At 55.5% G+C, this 16,515-nt stretch overlaps 1 protein-coding gene across 3 annotated transcripts in view; it reads right to left on the bottom strand.

Moving 5' to 3' along the window:
• ATP2A3 (ATPase sarcoplasmic/endoplasmic reticulum Ca2+ transporting 3) overlaps nt 1-16,515 on the bottom strand; it is a 58,975-nt gene that overhangs the window by 31,257 nt on the left and 11,203 nt on the right. For all 3 annotated transcript variants that reach the window (XM_080365281.1, XM_080365282.1, XM_080365283.1), the window contains exons 2-5: nt 7,657-7,674; nt 7,157-7,239; nt 3,767-3,871; nt 2,874-3,012 (exon numbers count right to left, since the gene is read on the bottom strand). In XM_080365281.1, the coding sequence (XP_080221407.1) occupies nt 2,874-3,012; nt 3,767-3,871; nt 7,157-7,239; nt 7,657-7,674 (345 nt within the window). The remainder of the gene's footprint in view (nt 1-2,873; nt 3,013-3,766; nt 3,872-7,156; nt 7,240-7,656; nt 7,675-16,515) is intronic.

Here is a 16,515-nt window from a genome sequence, read left to right as displayed (position 1 = left end):
GCAGTGACACGTGCTCCTCTGCTGTGGCTCGGACCCTCCTCACCATCACAAGCAGCAAGCGCCTGCATCCCTTCTCCAGCCAGCGAGCGGGCAGGAGGGCAGGTATCTTTTTCTCTTCTTTTGGAGCGGAGCTGCCAGGCTCTAGAGCTGCAGGTATGTGGTCATTGGGGCAGCAAGCATCACACCCCCTGGCTCTCCTGCTCAATGCATTGCCACCCTGCCACGTCCCCATCTCTGCTCTTCTCTGCAAACCCCCCCCAGCACCCACCATCTTGCCTCTTCCCTGCAAAAACCACACTTCTGGAGTGGCCCAAGCCTCCCAACACCACTGCTGACACTAGAAGACCTTCCATGGCCGAGACACCGGTCTCCTGGCATGTCACGGTGGTTATGGGTGAAAGCAGCCCCATGAAATGACAGCCACCGACCACCACCCTTCCAAGGCGCATGCGCTTCCTCAAAAAAACCCACATTTAAAGCTGCTTTTCCTGCTGGGTTTCTTCCTCCAGCTCTTCCTCCTGCTCCCTTATCAGCTGGACACAACCACGCTCCAGTGCTTCGGAAATATTGAGGCAGCGAGCCCTGGTTCCCAGCGCCTTACATCACGTTACACAACACTGCCGGCTTGGCCGCTAACGATAGTCTCAAATCCCAGACTTTAATGAGTGCTTCCTCCTGGGGCTCGTAAAACACCACCCCCACCACCACCCCCTCAAGCACAGTGGGAGGGGGCTGGCACCGCTCCACCACCCAGCCTTTCATTCCAGCTGCAGATCCCAGTGCTTCGGGATGCTGCGTGCAACATCTGCCGTCCAGCCAGACCTGCCCCGCTTCCCATCACACCCATTTTTTGGGGGGCTGAGCTCGGTGGTGCTAAGCACAGGGACCCACAGACCCCCCCCCAACATTCACTTCATGCACAGACTCAGACTTTGCATCTGCTCAAGGGAGCTGGAGCTCTTTAAAGGGAGCAAAGAGCTCCTCTTCCCCCTGGGAAAGGCAGGGAGGGTTTGCAAACATTACCTAAAGCTGCAGATGAAAAATATCTGGTGACAGCATCTAGTGACAGTGTCAAGCCCTGGTGCCATGGGGGTGGCATCTGCTCAAGGGTAGGCACTGCGATAGCATCCCAGGAGACTCACGTGGCACAGGACAGACGTCCCGTACGGACCTGGCCGCTGCCGTTAGCCAGCTATTGAATGATCACCCAAGCACTACAAGTCTCTCCCGTGCCAAAAGCCAAGGGAAAGAGGAAAACAGAAGGCAACACTGCATGGCCACGGCCACCAGCACTGCCAGAGCCGAGCAGGAGCAGTCAGGTGGTGCAGCACCCAACGGAGCTCCCTCGGCAATGCCCGCATCTCTTGGGCAAGGCAAAAAGCTGGCGCTGCAGCTGCCTGCACAAGGACTCACCTTGATTGCCCTGTTGCAAAAGGGCAAAAATCAGCTGGGTTTAAACAGCTCGTCAGCTATCATTTCCCTCTCGTCTTAGGGCAGCAGATTTTCTGCTCCCTGCTGCCAAATTTATTGCATTTGCACACACAAACAGAAGCCAGTCCCAGCCTGTGCTGTTCCTGCCATCCCCAGGAAGTCCACTGCACACCCAAAGCCGTGGCTCCTGGTCCACTTTCCTACCAGGCAGCCTGACAGCATCCTCACCACTTACTATAACCTCCTAAACCCACAATTTCCTAATTAATTTGCTAATAACTTGCAAACCCCTCCAGAGGAGAGCTCAGCTCTTTCCCTCCCAGTCACGATGCTGGCTGTGCCACTAAAAAGTAATATTCGGCTGCCGATGGGCAGGCAGCAAGAAGTTCATTTTGGGAAAGATGGCAGAATATAATTTATTAATAATTAATGTAATTAAAGGCCAGGTCAGCAGTTGGAGTGCATTGCTGGAGCTGGCCTGGGAGCTCTGCCAGCTCGCCCAGCTGAGGATCTGGCCGGCACTCCTCTGCTTGATCCTCCCTGCATTATTTTTATGTTCATCTTCCAGCTGAAGCCCAACTGGAAGACATAAATAACAGTGAGCTGGCTGGGCGCGGGAGGGATTGCAGCATCTTTCCAGGAGCAGGGCCACAAGGAGGAAAAAAGAGGATTCGTTTTTCAGCTCTGGGGGTTTACGGCATCGTTTAACAAACAAACAAAACGGGATCATTGAAATGCATCCTCTGGTGGGGCAGGCAGGAGACCCCCCAGGCATCATTCACACGATGCAAAACCCTGGCAGAAGGGTTGGGGGGGGTGGGGGTGGATAATCTGACCCTGGAAGCAAAAGCCCCCTGAAGCCGGTCCCCTCTGCCTCTCGCCCTCCCCAGAATCGCCCCCCCCCCCCGTTTCCAGGGAAGCCTGCCCACACAGGCAGGGCCAGCCCCGATGCCCGCGGCGTTCAAACCTCCCGGTGCTGGCACCGCCGGCGTGGCACCCACCGCCGGCCCTTCACCCGCACCTGCTCCAGGGATGTGCATGGAAGAGCCGCTTCCAGAGAGAGGGAATCTTGGCAGAAAATTAAAAGTTCTTCCAGAAAGTGGGGAAACCCTCCCGAGACACAAAATCTGTGCCAGAAATATACAAATGTTTTTTTTCCTTTCTGCTGTTCTCTACCACCCTACGCTTGGGGCGAAGTCTCAGCAGGCTGATGAGCCCAGACTTTGGCCCAGATTATTTCACCTCTCTGGACTTGAAAAGAGAAACTAAGATCTCAAGTGTACAACAATAGGGTAACTTGGCGGCTGTCTCCGAAGGAGATGCCCTGGGACACTGCAGCAGAGCCCTCCCATCACCAGGACCACAGGGTGCCCATCACCAAAGCCCCCCTGGCCAGTACCACCTCCCCATCCCACCCCGTGCTCTGGGGCGATGCACCCTACCTGCCACCTCCACGATGTCCCCGGGGACAATGTCCCGGGCGCGGATCCGCTGCACCCCGCTGCGGTCAGCACGGATCACTTTCCCCATCTCGGGCTCGTACTCCTTCAAGGCTTCGATGGCACTCTCAGCATTTCTCTCCTGCAAGTAGAGGAGGAGCACAGCTGCCGGAGGTGGGGTTACTCCTGCCAGCAGGGTCCTTCCCCACCCAGTGTCAAGACAGGGGCACCCAAACCCTGCCCCTGGCTTTGGCATCCATGTGCATGGCATGCACGGATGGGGCAAGTGCCACATCTTCTCCAGCTGCTCTGAAATGGTCCCTGCTGGCTTAAATCACACCAGGTGCTGGGCACCACACAGGACTTTGGCCTTGATTTTCTCATTCTCAGTTTGGGAAGCAGCATATCTCACCCAGATGGATTTTTCCCCATTCAGCAACCCCACCTCAGGTCAAGCTGCAGATAAATGAATGGCCTTAACATAAATATATAGAAGAAAAAGAGCATTGCTGGCTGAAGCATTTGCTCATCTCGCAGGAGGCATACGGTGAGGCAAGGGACAGCAGCCACTGCAGCTTTCTGGTGGACAGGGCAAAAAGCTTCCCTTGGAAAGCACATTTGGCCATGGCCAGGAGACAAGCAGCCGTTTGCCTGGATGGCAAAAAAGTCCAAGATCCTAAATGCCACACTGCAAAAGCTGCCAAAGACTGAAGGAATGAAGCAAGAGGAAGCCAACATCTGCACTGGGGCACAGGGCAGCACAGCCAATGTGAAAATTGAATTTTTGAGAAATGAGTTTCCAATGGCAAGAAGCAACCAGCCCTTCCAATGAAGCATCTCAGCCACGTGGAGCGGAGACCTGGGGGGCAGGCGGGGGTGGGGGGGCTGCGACTTACCTGCCACACACCCACCACGGCGTTGGCAATCAGGATCATAATAATGACGATGGGCTCCACAAACGCCGTCGTGGTCTCCTCTCCTTCTTCAAACCAGGCCAGGATCTGGTAGGCAAGAGAAGAAAAGGACCACAATGTTGAAACAACAAGTGCCAACATTTTAAGAAGAAGGACAGAATCAAGAGCCACCCAACAGATGGTGTTTGCTGGAGAAAAGACATCCCAGAGCAGTGGCCAGCCCCACACGCCTTGGTTAAGGTGTGGACCTGCCACATCCCACTGCTGGTGCTTAACTCGGGTACCTCCACTCTTCTGCTAGGGATAACCTAACACATCAAATGAGCAGGGCTGGAGCAAACAGCCATGCAAAGCTCGGATGAGTATTTGCACCAGGAAAGCATCTCTTTTTGTTTAGTGCACCACGGCCACGAGCAGATAAGTGGGGAGCAGCACTGCCTGCTTCTCAAACAGATACAGCTGGGCAGCCCCTGCGGTGGCTGCCCGCAGCACCGGCAGCCTCTGACGAGCCCCTCCTGGGCAGAAGTTAAGCCCTGCAACACATGCAACTGATGCAGCAAGAGCAGCCCTGCAGTGCAGGCACTGGCCTCACGGCTTCTCACCGCCCTGAGCCCCCTCTCCACCCCACAAAGGCCTCACACCATAATACAAACGAAGTATTTGCGCTCCATTTAACAGCTTGTCAGGCTGTGCTGTGTCAACACAGCAGCGCAGGCACAGGCACAAGGGCTCACACCTGCTTTACCCGGTTGCAGCACTGCCGCCGTTGCCACAGCTCTGCAAATCCACCGACAAACGAGTCGCCACGTGTTGTTTTGGGAACGTCTGGAACCTTGCAAGGGACCAGCCTCCCTCCTTACCTGCCCACAAGTTGTATCCAAAAGGAGGGGACAGGAGACCCGGCTTTGCCATCCCACTGCCAAACACCCCAAGTCCACTCAAAAAGTACAAAATTCTCCAGCAGCTCGGTGGGAAATGTCTCCTCCTGCAGGGTTGCTCCCAAGGTAGATTTTGGGCAGAACTGAGTGAATGGCTCAAACCAGCAACCGGGGAGCGAGGTGCCGCTGACAGTGAGCGCTTCTCCAAGGCACCGCAGAGTGCAGGTACAAAGGGGTTCACATCGCAGTGACTCAGTGCCACCCATAAAGGCAGCTTCGCTAACCACATGGACACTGAGTGTAGCTGACCCCACATCACCTCTCGGCATCATTAAGCGCGGAGGAGGTCAGCAGCGCTCGCGGGCACCGGCTCACCGAGCCTGGTGATGCACTCACTGCCGGCTGACTTTGCCTGCATGCCCTGGGGAGAAGCTGCTCTGTGCTGGCAGGAGGTGCCGGGGTGACTCACAGCTCCTCCAGGGAAGGGACACAGCCTCTCCCCCCCACGAAGGTGGGACAAGAGCCCGACTGGAGATACACCACTGAGGAAGGAAATATTTGAAGATGAGCAATAACACCATCTGGGGAAGGGAGAAGCTGGACGTATCACCCTGAAGGGACCACATCAGCAGCTCCAGTGGCAGGAGAAGCCTGGGCAGGGCTTCACACCTGTGAAACACAAGGAGAACCCAGTCCTGAGCATCTCTCTGATATTACCCAAACGTAACATCACGTCTTCCTGCTGCACAATGCACTGGGAGCTGTATTTTGCCAGCAAGCATTAACCCTGCCCCATACCTCGGCAAAGGTTTAAAGGAAAGCTCTATGTCCTGCACTGTGCCCCGCCGTACCCGACACCTGCCCTGAGCATCACCAGCTTGGGCATCACCAGCCTGGGATCTCCGAGCCCTGCCAGCCATGCGGTGGGATGGGAAGGCAGCGACCAGTTGGCAGGAGGCACCTCCCACGCAGGCAGCTGAGATGCTGCCAGTCCGGCTCAGCCAGAGGAAGCAAAAATTTATTTAAAAAAAAAAATATTAAAAAAAATATTAAACAGATTGGATTTTTATTTTTAATTGAAAAATGAGCACAATTGCTCCATGAGGGAGACTTCACTCCAAGGAGGACAGCTGCATGGGGCTTGGAAATGCTCCCAGCCCCATCTTTGCCCCCCTACATGGATGTGCACACCTTAGGCAGGTGCCTGCCCCACTGCCTGCCCCCACCCCGGGGAGGTGAGGGTGGTACCTGGGGCTCCTGAGTCGGCGTCAGGCACCTGAAGCACTGCCCTCACCTCTCATCACCCATCACCCAGTGCTCTCGCCAGGAAAAAGCAAGCTGTGCGACACCCTGGGTGTGCAGGGGAGGGGTGGCAGACCCCCAAGCTCCCAGCACCCCCACAACCCCGAGGACACATGGCTTGGTCGTTACACCAGGAATGTCTCTGCACTGAGGACACGCACATCTCCACGTGTCAGAGACACTGTCCTCCATTCCGGCAGATCCCAACATGGATCTGGTCATGCTGCAACTTAATACTTCCAAAAATATCCAAGGGAAAAATAAAGAATGGGGTAATTTTCCCTTTCTGATTTACCATCTTTTGGCGCGGGGGTGTAATTTTCTTTTTTTTTTTTTTGTAAATTTACCAAAATTTACCATTTTACACAAGCTGAGGCACAAGACGTGTTTTGCTGGATGGAAGAGGGGGTTGAAAAGCAATCAGGAAGAATGAAAATCAGAGAAGAGACTTGCAAATAGGCAGTTTGGGTCGGAGCTGAAGTGTACCCCGCAGTCCAGACACTGGCCATGGCTGCGCACACAGGGTCAGGAAAGCTGACAGCATCAAACATCATAAAGGGAAATCATGGATTGAAGAGGAAAGCTACAAGAGGTAGTAACAAAGGTACCTTCTAAGCTAAAACCATAGAAAACTGTTGATAAAAATGATGCAGTACGGTAGAGACACATCCAAAGGACCTGCGCTGTCTCACGTAGGGTCTGCAAACAATGGCAGAAATCTATGGATCATGGGAAAAAGCATCCCAGGACTGAAAGCCTTGGGCAGCCCTCACCTGCCTTTGGCAGCCCCGCTTTTGCTGGGTCTCTGCACTCGCTCTCCCCAAACCCTACCCCTACCCCCACCCAGTGCCCAGAGCCAACACCCATCCCACCCAGCATCCCACCAAAACGCGCCCAGCACCGAACGTTTCCATGGCCCTTTGCTGCCTTTGCCTGGTAGTCTTGGGCAAACAGCAAGAAGCCCAGGTAGTCGCTTGGTATCACTTCTGGATGGATCGGCGTTACTGAAAGATCCTACAGTCTCATCTTTTAAGTAGGTACGACGACCTTGTCACCATCCCCTAGAAAACCACTGCATCGCTGCTACATCCTCACCCAGCGTGCACCTCCCTCTGGCTCCCGTGCTGTCTGGGTCTCTTTGTGTGCCCCGGGAGGTGCCCACCCCCGAGCCCCCCCAGCCCGGAGTACTTACAAATGACAGAAACGCTGCCATCAAAAGGATGCGGACAAGGAGATCTTCAAACTGCTCCAGCACCAACTCCCAGAGGGACTTTCCTGGGGGGAAAACACAAAGTCAGGCACAGTCAGTGCTCAGAAAGACCCCAGAAGAGAGGTAATTTAGACCACTGAGGCCACAACGGCCACCAGGACCCAGTCCCCGGCTTGCAGCGGAGCTGTTCCAGTGCCCACTGGCCGTCGACACTGGTGAGGACATCCAGCCCCGCAACGGGGCGGTTTTCTCTCTAATATTAAACACCTTCGTTTCTGGCATCGTTTTTAACTACAGAAACTAAATCCTCTGTGTTTCTACTCCCAGCTGGTGGCCTTGCCATCGCAGGAAAGCTCTGCTGTCAGCCCAGCTTTCCCTGGGATTAAAATCAAGATTAAAAGATCTCAGTGACTCCCCGCTCCCTGTCCCCAGCATCCTCCACCCAGACTTACACCCACCCTCACCTCCAGCCCACGGCTTACCTTCTTCTGCAGGGAGCTCTGTCGGTTTTCAATGACAACCCAGCAAGCATAACAACATAAAAAAAGAAAAAAAAAGATAAAAATAAAAAGATTAATTAGTGATTTGGGCCCAGGCTAGCAATCCCTTCCCTTAAGCCCCAGCAGCCTGTTCAGTGCCCCAAAAGGCAACTTCTTCTGCACATACCCCTGCAGCAAAACAGCTTGTCCTTCAGCTTCTCAGTCTGACACCAAGCAAGCAGCACTGGATGTCCCAGCCCAGGGAAGCATCTTTTCCCTGCTGCAGGCAGCTCCAGCAGCATTTATTCCTGCACTCAGCCTGTCTAGAAAGCACTCCTCAGGAGCTGCCCTCTCCAAATCCAGGACACAGAGGTCCAAGCACCCTGTAAAACACCCTACCAGAAACCCAACACGGACCCGCTGGGGACTGTAACTTTCAGACCACATTTCCTATTAATTAGTTGTATTTTACTGCCTGTAGTGCTCTAGGAAAGAAATCCAAAGCCGATGCTCAGCTGATCCAAGCGATCCTCCTGAATGCACCCCTGTGGGTGCAGAGCCTCCACCCACACTGCTCCCAGCCAAACCCAAGCCCAGCCACCTCCACCACCCCAAAAAACCCCAAGGGCTCCCAAAGAGCCACCAGAGACTCCCACATCCCCTGGGATGACCATTACCTTCCCACGCCGCACACACCAAAGGGTCCCACAGCTGCCCAAATCCCAGCACCCCCCAAGAGCATCGCTCCTGCTTCCTCACCCCTGCTGCAATGGATGTGCTGGCCCTGCCATGGGCATCCCCAAGGGCTCACGAGTGACCTCCCCCCTGCTTTTGGCTGCTGATGGGTGCTCATGTCTCCATTTGCACCCACTGTCCCCGCATCCCACAGGAATCCTTCAGTTGCCCACAGAGCAGCTCCCAGGGGAGCTGGCAGCTGGACCAGAACCTCTGCCAGCTACCCAAGGTGGGGAAATAAGGACATTGCAGCTGTCTCATGGAACAGTAAATCCAGGATTCACTGAGCACAGCAGAGCCTGCTGGAGATAGAGGAACCAAAGCCATACCCGTGCACCAGCAAAGCCGCAGAAGAGCTGTGCTGGTGGCTCACAGGCATCACACACCGCTGCAAGGGACAGCAGGGCACCGAGGTGACACAGCACCAGGACAGGGTACCCACTGCCTCCATCCTTCAGTGCTCTGAGGCGGGAGGGGACCGAACAGAGAACTCCCACCCCAAACATCCCAACGGGGAAAAAAATCAGGCAGAAACTTCTCGAAGAGCTGTCCCCAAGCTTCTGCTGTCTGCCATCTACTGCTGCACCCCATGGGGTGATAATAAAATAAGATGTTCCTCCAACTCCTCGTGTTTCTGGCAGGGAATAAGGGACCGGCCAAAGTTCAGGAGGAATCGGCCCAAGGCCAAAATGGGGCCAAATCCCAACATGTGACGCCCCGTCGCTGGACCAAACATGGGATGTCTCCAAGCACCCCCAGCACGAAACCCCAAGCAAAAGCAGGAAGTGAAACCGGCTTGCTGTTTTCCATCATCTATTTTCATTCAGAGAAATGAAAAGGAAAAACCAACAAACAAAAACCAACACAAAACCAAACCCACCTTCCCTGAACAAACCAGGGAAAACAAGAGGCTGGCCATGTTTAAGCTTCAAAGGGCATCAGCTCCTCAGTGCCCCCAGACATACTACGAGTTGTATTAACCCATGTCCCTCCTCGATAAGGCTACTCTGATCCCCTGCCATCATAAGAAACAGCCTAGTACGTACCACCTAAAATTATTCTTATCGCCACAAAAAAAAAAAAATATATTGGAGCGGCTTATTTGAGTCCCCTGTGGAGCATGTGAGAAGGAAAGTGGCTCTTCTCCCTTTTGCAGCTGGCTCCTCTCCACCCCCAGCTTCCCCTCCCCAGCCCAAATTAAATAGTGGAAGAGCCACCAAAATTAAATAGTGGAAGAGAATTTAAAAAGTGGAAGAGATCTGCTGCTGCCGTTTCCACCCCGGCTCCACTTTTAGGGTGCAGACACGCGAGGTGAGAGGGCTGGGGGACGGTGGGTGCCCCGGGGAGGTGACTGGGGCTCCTGCAGGTTGCGGCTCTGCCGGGGTGCCCGGGGTGACTTTCCACCCTGAGCAGTCACCCGAAGCGCCGCGGTCCTCTGGGTGCTTCTCCCACGTGGCGGTTGCACGACAAGCCGCAGCGACGCCGTTTGCAGGGCAGGGACTTTGCACGAGCTCCTGACTGAGGCATGAGAACGGGTTTCCGTGAACTCCGAAGGAAACACGTGCACCGGGGCAGCCAGCCGAAATACCGCCGGTGGCAGAGCCACACTGCCATCGCTGTCACCAAACCTCAAACATCACCAGTGCTGCTGCAGGTGCCTCCCAAAAAAAAGCAGTTTGGGGGATACTGGGATCCAGGCACCTCCCCAGCCACCAGCGACTCCTTCACGTGGCAGCTCAGCACCCATTTTGCTCCAAATACCCAGAGAAAAAGGGCAGAAAGTCACCACAAACTCATATTTTGGGGTCTGAATCGATCAAAACCCACCAAAAAACAGGAATGTTTGGGGCTGGAGCCTTTCCTTCTCGCTTCCAAAGGCTTGCTAGAAATGAGGGGGTTTTGCTCCAAATACCCAGAGAAAAAGGGCAGAAAGTCACCAAAAACTCACATTTTGGGGTCTGAATCCATCAAAACCCACCAAAAACCAGGAATGTTTGGGGCTGGAGCCTCTCCCTCTCACTTCCAAAGGCTTGCTAGGAATAAGAGGGTTTGCTACCCAGGTTTTACGTGAGTCAGCCCCGCGGCACCTGGCAGAAACTGGTGCTGAGCTGCCGCACTGCCATGTCCCACCCGGCTGGGAAACCCACCGCAGGCAGGGAACCAACAACCCCAAATCTGCAATTCCCTTGGGACAACACGGTGAGCACAGACAGGCTGAAATGGAAACTCCCGGCCGGCACCTGAATAGCCCCTTTCTTCGGTTGGCGGCTCAGAGCTCAGCACGGAGATGCTGCTTCGTGCCCGAGCACCCTGGTACGGACAGAGGACCGTAATAACTAATCAATAAATAGCAACCAAAAAGGCTGCAAATAACACCACCAAAGGTAAAACGGGATAACGGTTGCTCAGAATATCCCAAAACTTGGCCACCCACTCACAGTCTAAATCTCAGCTTCCCAAGCTGAGCAGCCCCGATGCGGGACCTGCGGCTTGCGGACGCGTTTCTGCGCTTCCTCTGCTCCTGCTCTTCTGCATCGCGGCTTTGGAGAGCAGTGCCAAGGACGTAGAGATCCCACACCAGGGCGATGGGTGCCTGGGTGTCACAGGACCAATCCCACCAGCAGAAGAGCTTGCTCTCCTCTGGGTTATTGAGCAGAGAGGTGCAGGCAACCCTGGCTCCACCAGCCCGCAGGGGCACAAAAACACAGCTCGTGGGACTGCTGAACATTTCCAGCTTGCTCTGAGCGTGTCACATCACGGCTGCTTTCCTCACTGTGCCATCACATCACACAGTGACCACCATGGCCCAAGCTGGGCTACAAAAAAACGATACAAGATGCTCTAAGGGCATGCAACGAGGCCGGCCACCCCGGGCAGACGTGGGGCTGGCGTTGGGCTATTTTAGCCAGAGGTTAATCTCCTGCTCCTGCCAACTCAAACAGGGCTGGCAGCCCACGGGCTGGCGCCTGCAACATGGCAGGGCACGGCCATCAGGTGATGAAAAGGTAAATAAACACGGGTGCCACCCACGAGCGAGGCGGTGCGGGTGCAGGCTGCTGCCCTGGGGCTCTGCAACAGCCTCATGTCCCCAGGGAGACCCGGCCCCGCTTTCCAGGCCAAAGCAAATAAACAAAATGCAACAGGGTGGCGTTGGGGTCGCTTTAAGGAAATATTTGAATTTCTCCTGCTGTAACAGGATCAAAAATCCCCAGAGCAGCACAGCCCTACAGCAACCGGTGTTTCTCCATCATGCATCAAGCTATCGCATCCTACTCTGCTTTTGGGGAAACTGAGGCACAAAGCGACACTCTCCCAAGCGAAGCAAACCCTGGTGCATGCTCAGACCTGGCGGCCCATGACAGCAAACGTCTTGCAGGATGAACACTGAAATACCACCTTCCCCACCATTTCAGGAGCTTCCCTAGGATAAAATCCGATTTCCGTAACGGGAAACACTTCTGCCACCAAGTGATGCTGGAAGGGTAACGGCACAGTGCCGTTAGTGATGAGATAGTGATGAGCATCATGCCTGGGCCCAGCTTTCTGCTCCAAATAACTTCCTTCAAGCCATATTTCTACGTCGTAAACTTCCCACCAGCACCTTTAATTTCTTTTTCCATATGCAGGGAAGGTTAAAACGGATGGGCAAAACAAGGGATGCATCCAATTCCCGGACTCTGCCAACAGGCAGGAAAAAGGGCCCAAGAAAATAGTGAAAAGATAAAGAAAAACCCTAAAATATCTCCAGCTGGGAGAGCAGCTCTCTCCTGTGACATAAAGCAGGAACCCAGGCAGGGCTGATCTGGGAACCTTCCCCCATCCCGCAAGACACCAGGCAGAATAAATTGTTATTTTAACCGGCTGCCTTTCCCAGGGCTGGCTGCGCTGGAAGGATCCCATCCCGGAGGGATGTCTGCTCAGCTTCATCCCAGCATCAGCCCATCACCGCTGCCCCGCAGAACCACCCGACCAGGAAGGGCTGTGCCGGGCTGGTTTCAGGCAAGCTCAACCCATCACCTGCTTGGGGTAAATCATGGGACGTGAGGCTGCTCATCACCTCGCATGGTCGCCCTTGAGCCACAGAAGTGTAAAAAACCAGCGTTGGCCAACTCATGCCAAGTGTTTTAGTGTTATTGGGGATGACAAATGTTCAAAGGCTAATGGTGCTAATGCTACCTGATGTTCGCAGAGGACAAAACAGAGCTCCCTAAGCACCTCAGCTCTGTATTGCTTCCATTAACCCACATGGCTTTGCCGTTGTGTGCTCCCTGAGCATCGCTGCATCCCGGCAGACTGTCCCGCACCGCACTCCGCTCAGCACCTTCAGGGTGCAGCTGAAGGGACTGTCTGAGCTTGCCCCAGCTCCTGCAGAGCAAGCCGGGCATTGCCCACCCCCTGCCTGCCCCGGCACCCCCTCCCCCTGCTGGAGCCCAGGAGGGGAAGCCAGACCCACGGACACCATGTGCTATCGCAGCAAGACGGGGAGCCAGGCACACCACCAAGCTGGACCAGCCATTCACCCAACAAGCCCCATCTGTTAAACCCCTCAGCAGCCACCCACCTGCCTCACAGCAGGCTGGGGGGCTGCCGCAGGGCACCCCCAGGGCACCCCCAGGGCAGGGGGGCTGGCTGGCGCCGGCGGTGGTGAAGGCGAGGGCAGGGCTGTCGGAGCGATGGCTGGCTTGGCCCGTGGGGAGCAGGTGGAGCAGCAGCTCACACACCCCAACTGCCCCCGCACGGAAATAGCCCCCCCGGGCCCGCAGGGCTGCGGCAGGCGTGCATGCGGCACGTGCGCCCACCCTGCTGCACCAACGGGCTTCCCCAGCTGCGCCGAGCTCCGGTGACCCCAGGAAAACAGCAATCCACAGCGCATCAAAAAGCGCCTCGCAGGTGCAGGCATGGCACTGGCAAAGTCCCCATCCTCTTGCCGGGTGGCCACCAGCAAGCTCTGCTTTGCACCGCTCCCGGAGAATCTGCCTCTTCCCCACAGCCTCCCTCACCCCCGAGGAGCGGGTCCCAACGCCACGGGTGCTTTTCCTGCCGTGTCTCTTCCTCCTGAGCCAAGGCGGTGGTGGCCCTGGGTGTGCCACGGATGGGGGAAGCACCTCCAGCACCTTATTTGCTTACCACCTCGCAGCTGCTTTTTCCTGCGCACCGGGCGAGTTTTGGTTACGCTGACTGACTGCGACAGCCGCTCGCTTGGGGCTGCTGCGAAAGGCGGCAGGAAATAAGAGGAATGAGATACAATCCCCCTTCCCACGCCGAACACCGGCACTTCGCTGTTCCTGTGACCCCCTGGTGCCCGTCCCAGCTCGAGCCCTGCCCTGTGCCTTGCAAAAGCCCCGTGCCCCGGCTGCCCAGGGCATCCACGCCCCCAAACAAGCAAAACTAGGGCCAGAGGAAGCACTGGGGATGGCGACGGCACTGGGGTGGATGATGGCTGGCAAAAGGATGGTTAGCAGAGGTTTAAGGGCCAGGAACATCCTTGCTGTTTTCCAGGGGATGCCTTAGGGTGAAATGATCCAACCAGTTCACTGCCCGGCACCTGGATGCTCTAAGTGGCTGGCAATAAAATCAGCCCCCAGAATTTCTGGTTTGGGTCACAAGGCTTCCCGTGGCAGACAGGGCTCCGGACCAGCTGCTCAGCCTACCCTCATGCTGCTCTTCCAAACCACCAGTACCAATCCCAGTCCAAGAGGCTGGTCCCTCTGGGATGGTGGCAGGGTCCCGGGGGAGAATAGGTGCATCCAGGCACCCACAGCCCCACTGCTGGGGGAGGACCTGAAGGGCTCATTTGTTCCTTTTCCGGCCAGCTAAGCTCACCCCAGCAGGTCAGGGAATAGGAAACACAAGTTATCCTGGATGTGCCCCTCAACAGCAGCAAAGCACCGTGCAAATCCAGCCCCACACCACCTCCTTTTCCCCAGAAAATCAGCACGTCCCCGTGTTGAAGGATAAGCCATCACCACCATGTCCCGCTGCCCAGGGAAAGGGATGGAGGTAGGAGCGCGGTCCAAGTTGCTGTATGAAATTAAACACGGAAAACCTTGCCCATCCCTCCCCAAATTTCCCTTCCTTTATTCTTGGAAACGGCTCATCCCTAAGACATTGGATAGCACGAGCTTCCCTCCGCCACAGCGCAGGGGGTCCCAGCACGGAGCCACGGAGCCCGGCTGGCCCCAGGCATCCTCTCCCCACGCCGTGGTGAAAAGCACGTCGCTTCCCCACCGATAACCCACCTCCTCTCCTTAATGCTGCGAAAATAAGCAGAGAAGATCTTGCCCATTTTGCACCCAAAAATGAAGGCACCACTCAGGCTCGCAGCTCCACCACCACACGGTGTTTACACGAATAAATTCTTGGGGAAATTTAGGGGAAAACCCCTGGGGAAACAGGGCTGCAAGTAGTGGCCTCACCCCCCACCCCCCCCCCCCCCATCCCTGTCCCCATCAGCACCCGCAGTGGATCCCCGGGATCGTTTTGGGAGTGGGAGGGAGCAGGGCAGAGGAAACCCATGGCTCCAGGCTGGGATGGATTATTTGAGCAAACTAAAAGCAGCGGTTTGTTCCCTCCTGCACCAACGCAGTGGAAAGAATTTCCAGCTCCGGCTCCTGGGTGGAAAAGCTAAAAATCTGCATTTAAACAGTAACAGACTTTGGAAAAAAAATTAAAAAATAAAATAAAACTACTACAGGAGCACGAATAAAATAAAGCTTAAGCTGGGGTGGGTTTTTTTTTTCAGTTTTGGGGTTGTGTTGGGTGGGGGTTTTTAGGTTCTCCTTATCTCTGCTCTGAGCAGACCCTTTCCGTAAGCTCAGGGAAGGCAAGGGACTGACTCTGCCGTGGCTGGGAACCCTCTGCCAGAATTCCCACAACCCCAGCCGAGGGGCACGCACAATTTCGGCATATCCTGTTCTTGCATCCTACAGGTATCATTTTATTGCCTCCTTTATTGCCCTAAAACTATTTTTTCCAGCTAACATCCCACTGGTACCCCAGTGGGAAATGTTAATTGGGGATTTCTGCCCAGTAATGTTTTGTCACCCCTTTGGGCTCCGCTGCAGCCTCCTGCCCTCGGTTGCTCAGCTCTTGGGCTGCCCCCAGCATCACAAGCGAGATGCCTGGATGCCACCCTGAGCCAAAACCCCTCCATCCTATCTCAGTGGCAGAAAAGCACCCACCGGGCCAGGAAAAAAAACACTACAGCTGGTTTGTAAGCTCCAAGCGCCACACGCCACCACAAACAGGCCACTCGCACCAAGTCCGACATGCGGCAACAGAAAGTTGAATAACATTTTCCTGGCAGCACTGGGGAATGGTTTAGGAAACCAAACACGGAGCTGCGGAGGTGGCAGTGCCAGGAGCCCCGGTGATGCCCCGTGCTGCCGGGTCAGCTCAGCTGGGACAACCGGGACAACGTGTCCAGCACTGGGAGGCACGTCGGCACCGGCCCTGGCTCTGCCTCCCAGCTGAATTCTGCAACCCTTGGGGAAGAGCAAGGTGGGACGGTGGGTGGGAGGGGTTTTTCCCTAAAAAAGTATACAAAAGGGATATCGGGGCTGAAAAAGAAAATGAGACTAGGACGCATTTTCCAAACGGGATGCATTCGCTCCTGGAGGAAAGATGCAGGGAATAGCATCCCCCAAAATTGCCTCCCCAGGACCTGGTAAGTGTTGACACTGAGCTGAGCATCTCCGATGAGGCTGTAAACAACCACTGAGGATATCACACTTACGTGGTGTGCAAAATAAAATAATACGTCATAAAAATAAATAATAAAGGTGACTAAAGCACTCCACTAGCCAAGTGCTGTGGAAAACACAGGTGGCTCCTGGTTGCCACATCCAGCGGCAGCCAAGCAGCTCGGGCGCATCCCGCCGGCAGCATCCCTGCTCAGAGGGCATCTGTCCCACGCCGGGGCTCGGGGACCAGCCCCTCCAGGTGCTGTCGGCATTAACACACCTGGTACCACTGCCCCAGGTGGAGGCGGGCAGGGATGGGGTTACCTCCCTCTCCCCCCACTGTAACCCCACCATCTTCCCCACTACACAGTGCCGCCTCGGCATCCAACACCAAACCTGAACGCCCCAACCTGCCTTCAGCATGGGGGGAAGCACCTGGCCATCC

This window comes from Falco punctatus (assembly GCF_963210335.1).
Source record: "Falco punctatus genome assembly, chromosome: 1".
NCBI classification, from domain to species: domain Eukaryota; kingdom Metazoa; phylum Chordata; class Aves; order Falconiformes; family Falconidae; genus Falco; species Falco punctatus.
The sequence above is the reverse complement of the archived record's forward strand: the minus strand, read 5'-3'. Positions and strand labels throughout refer to the sequence as shown.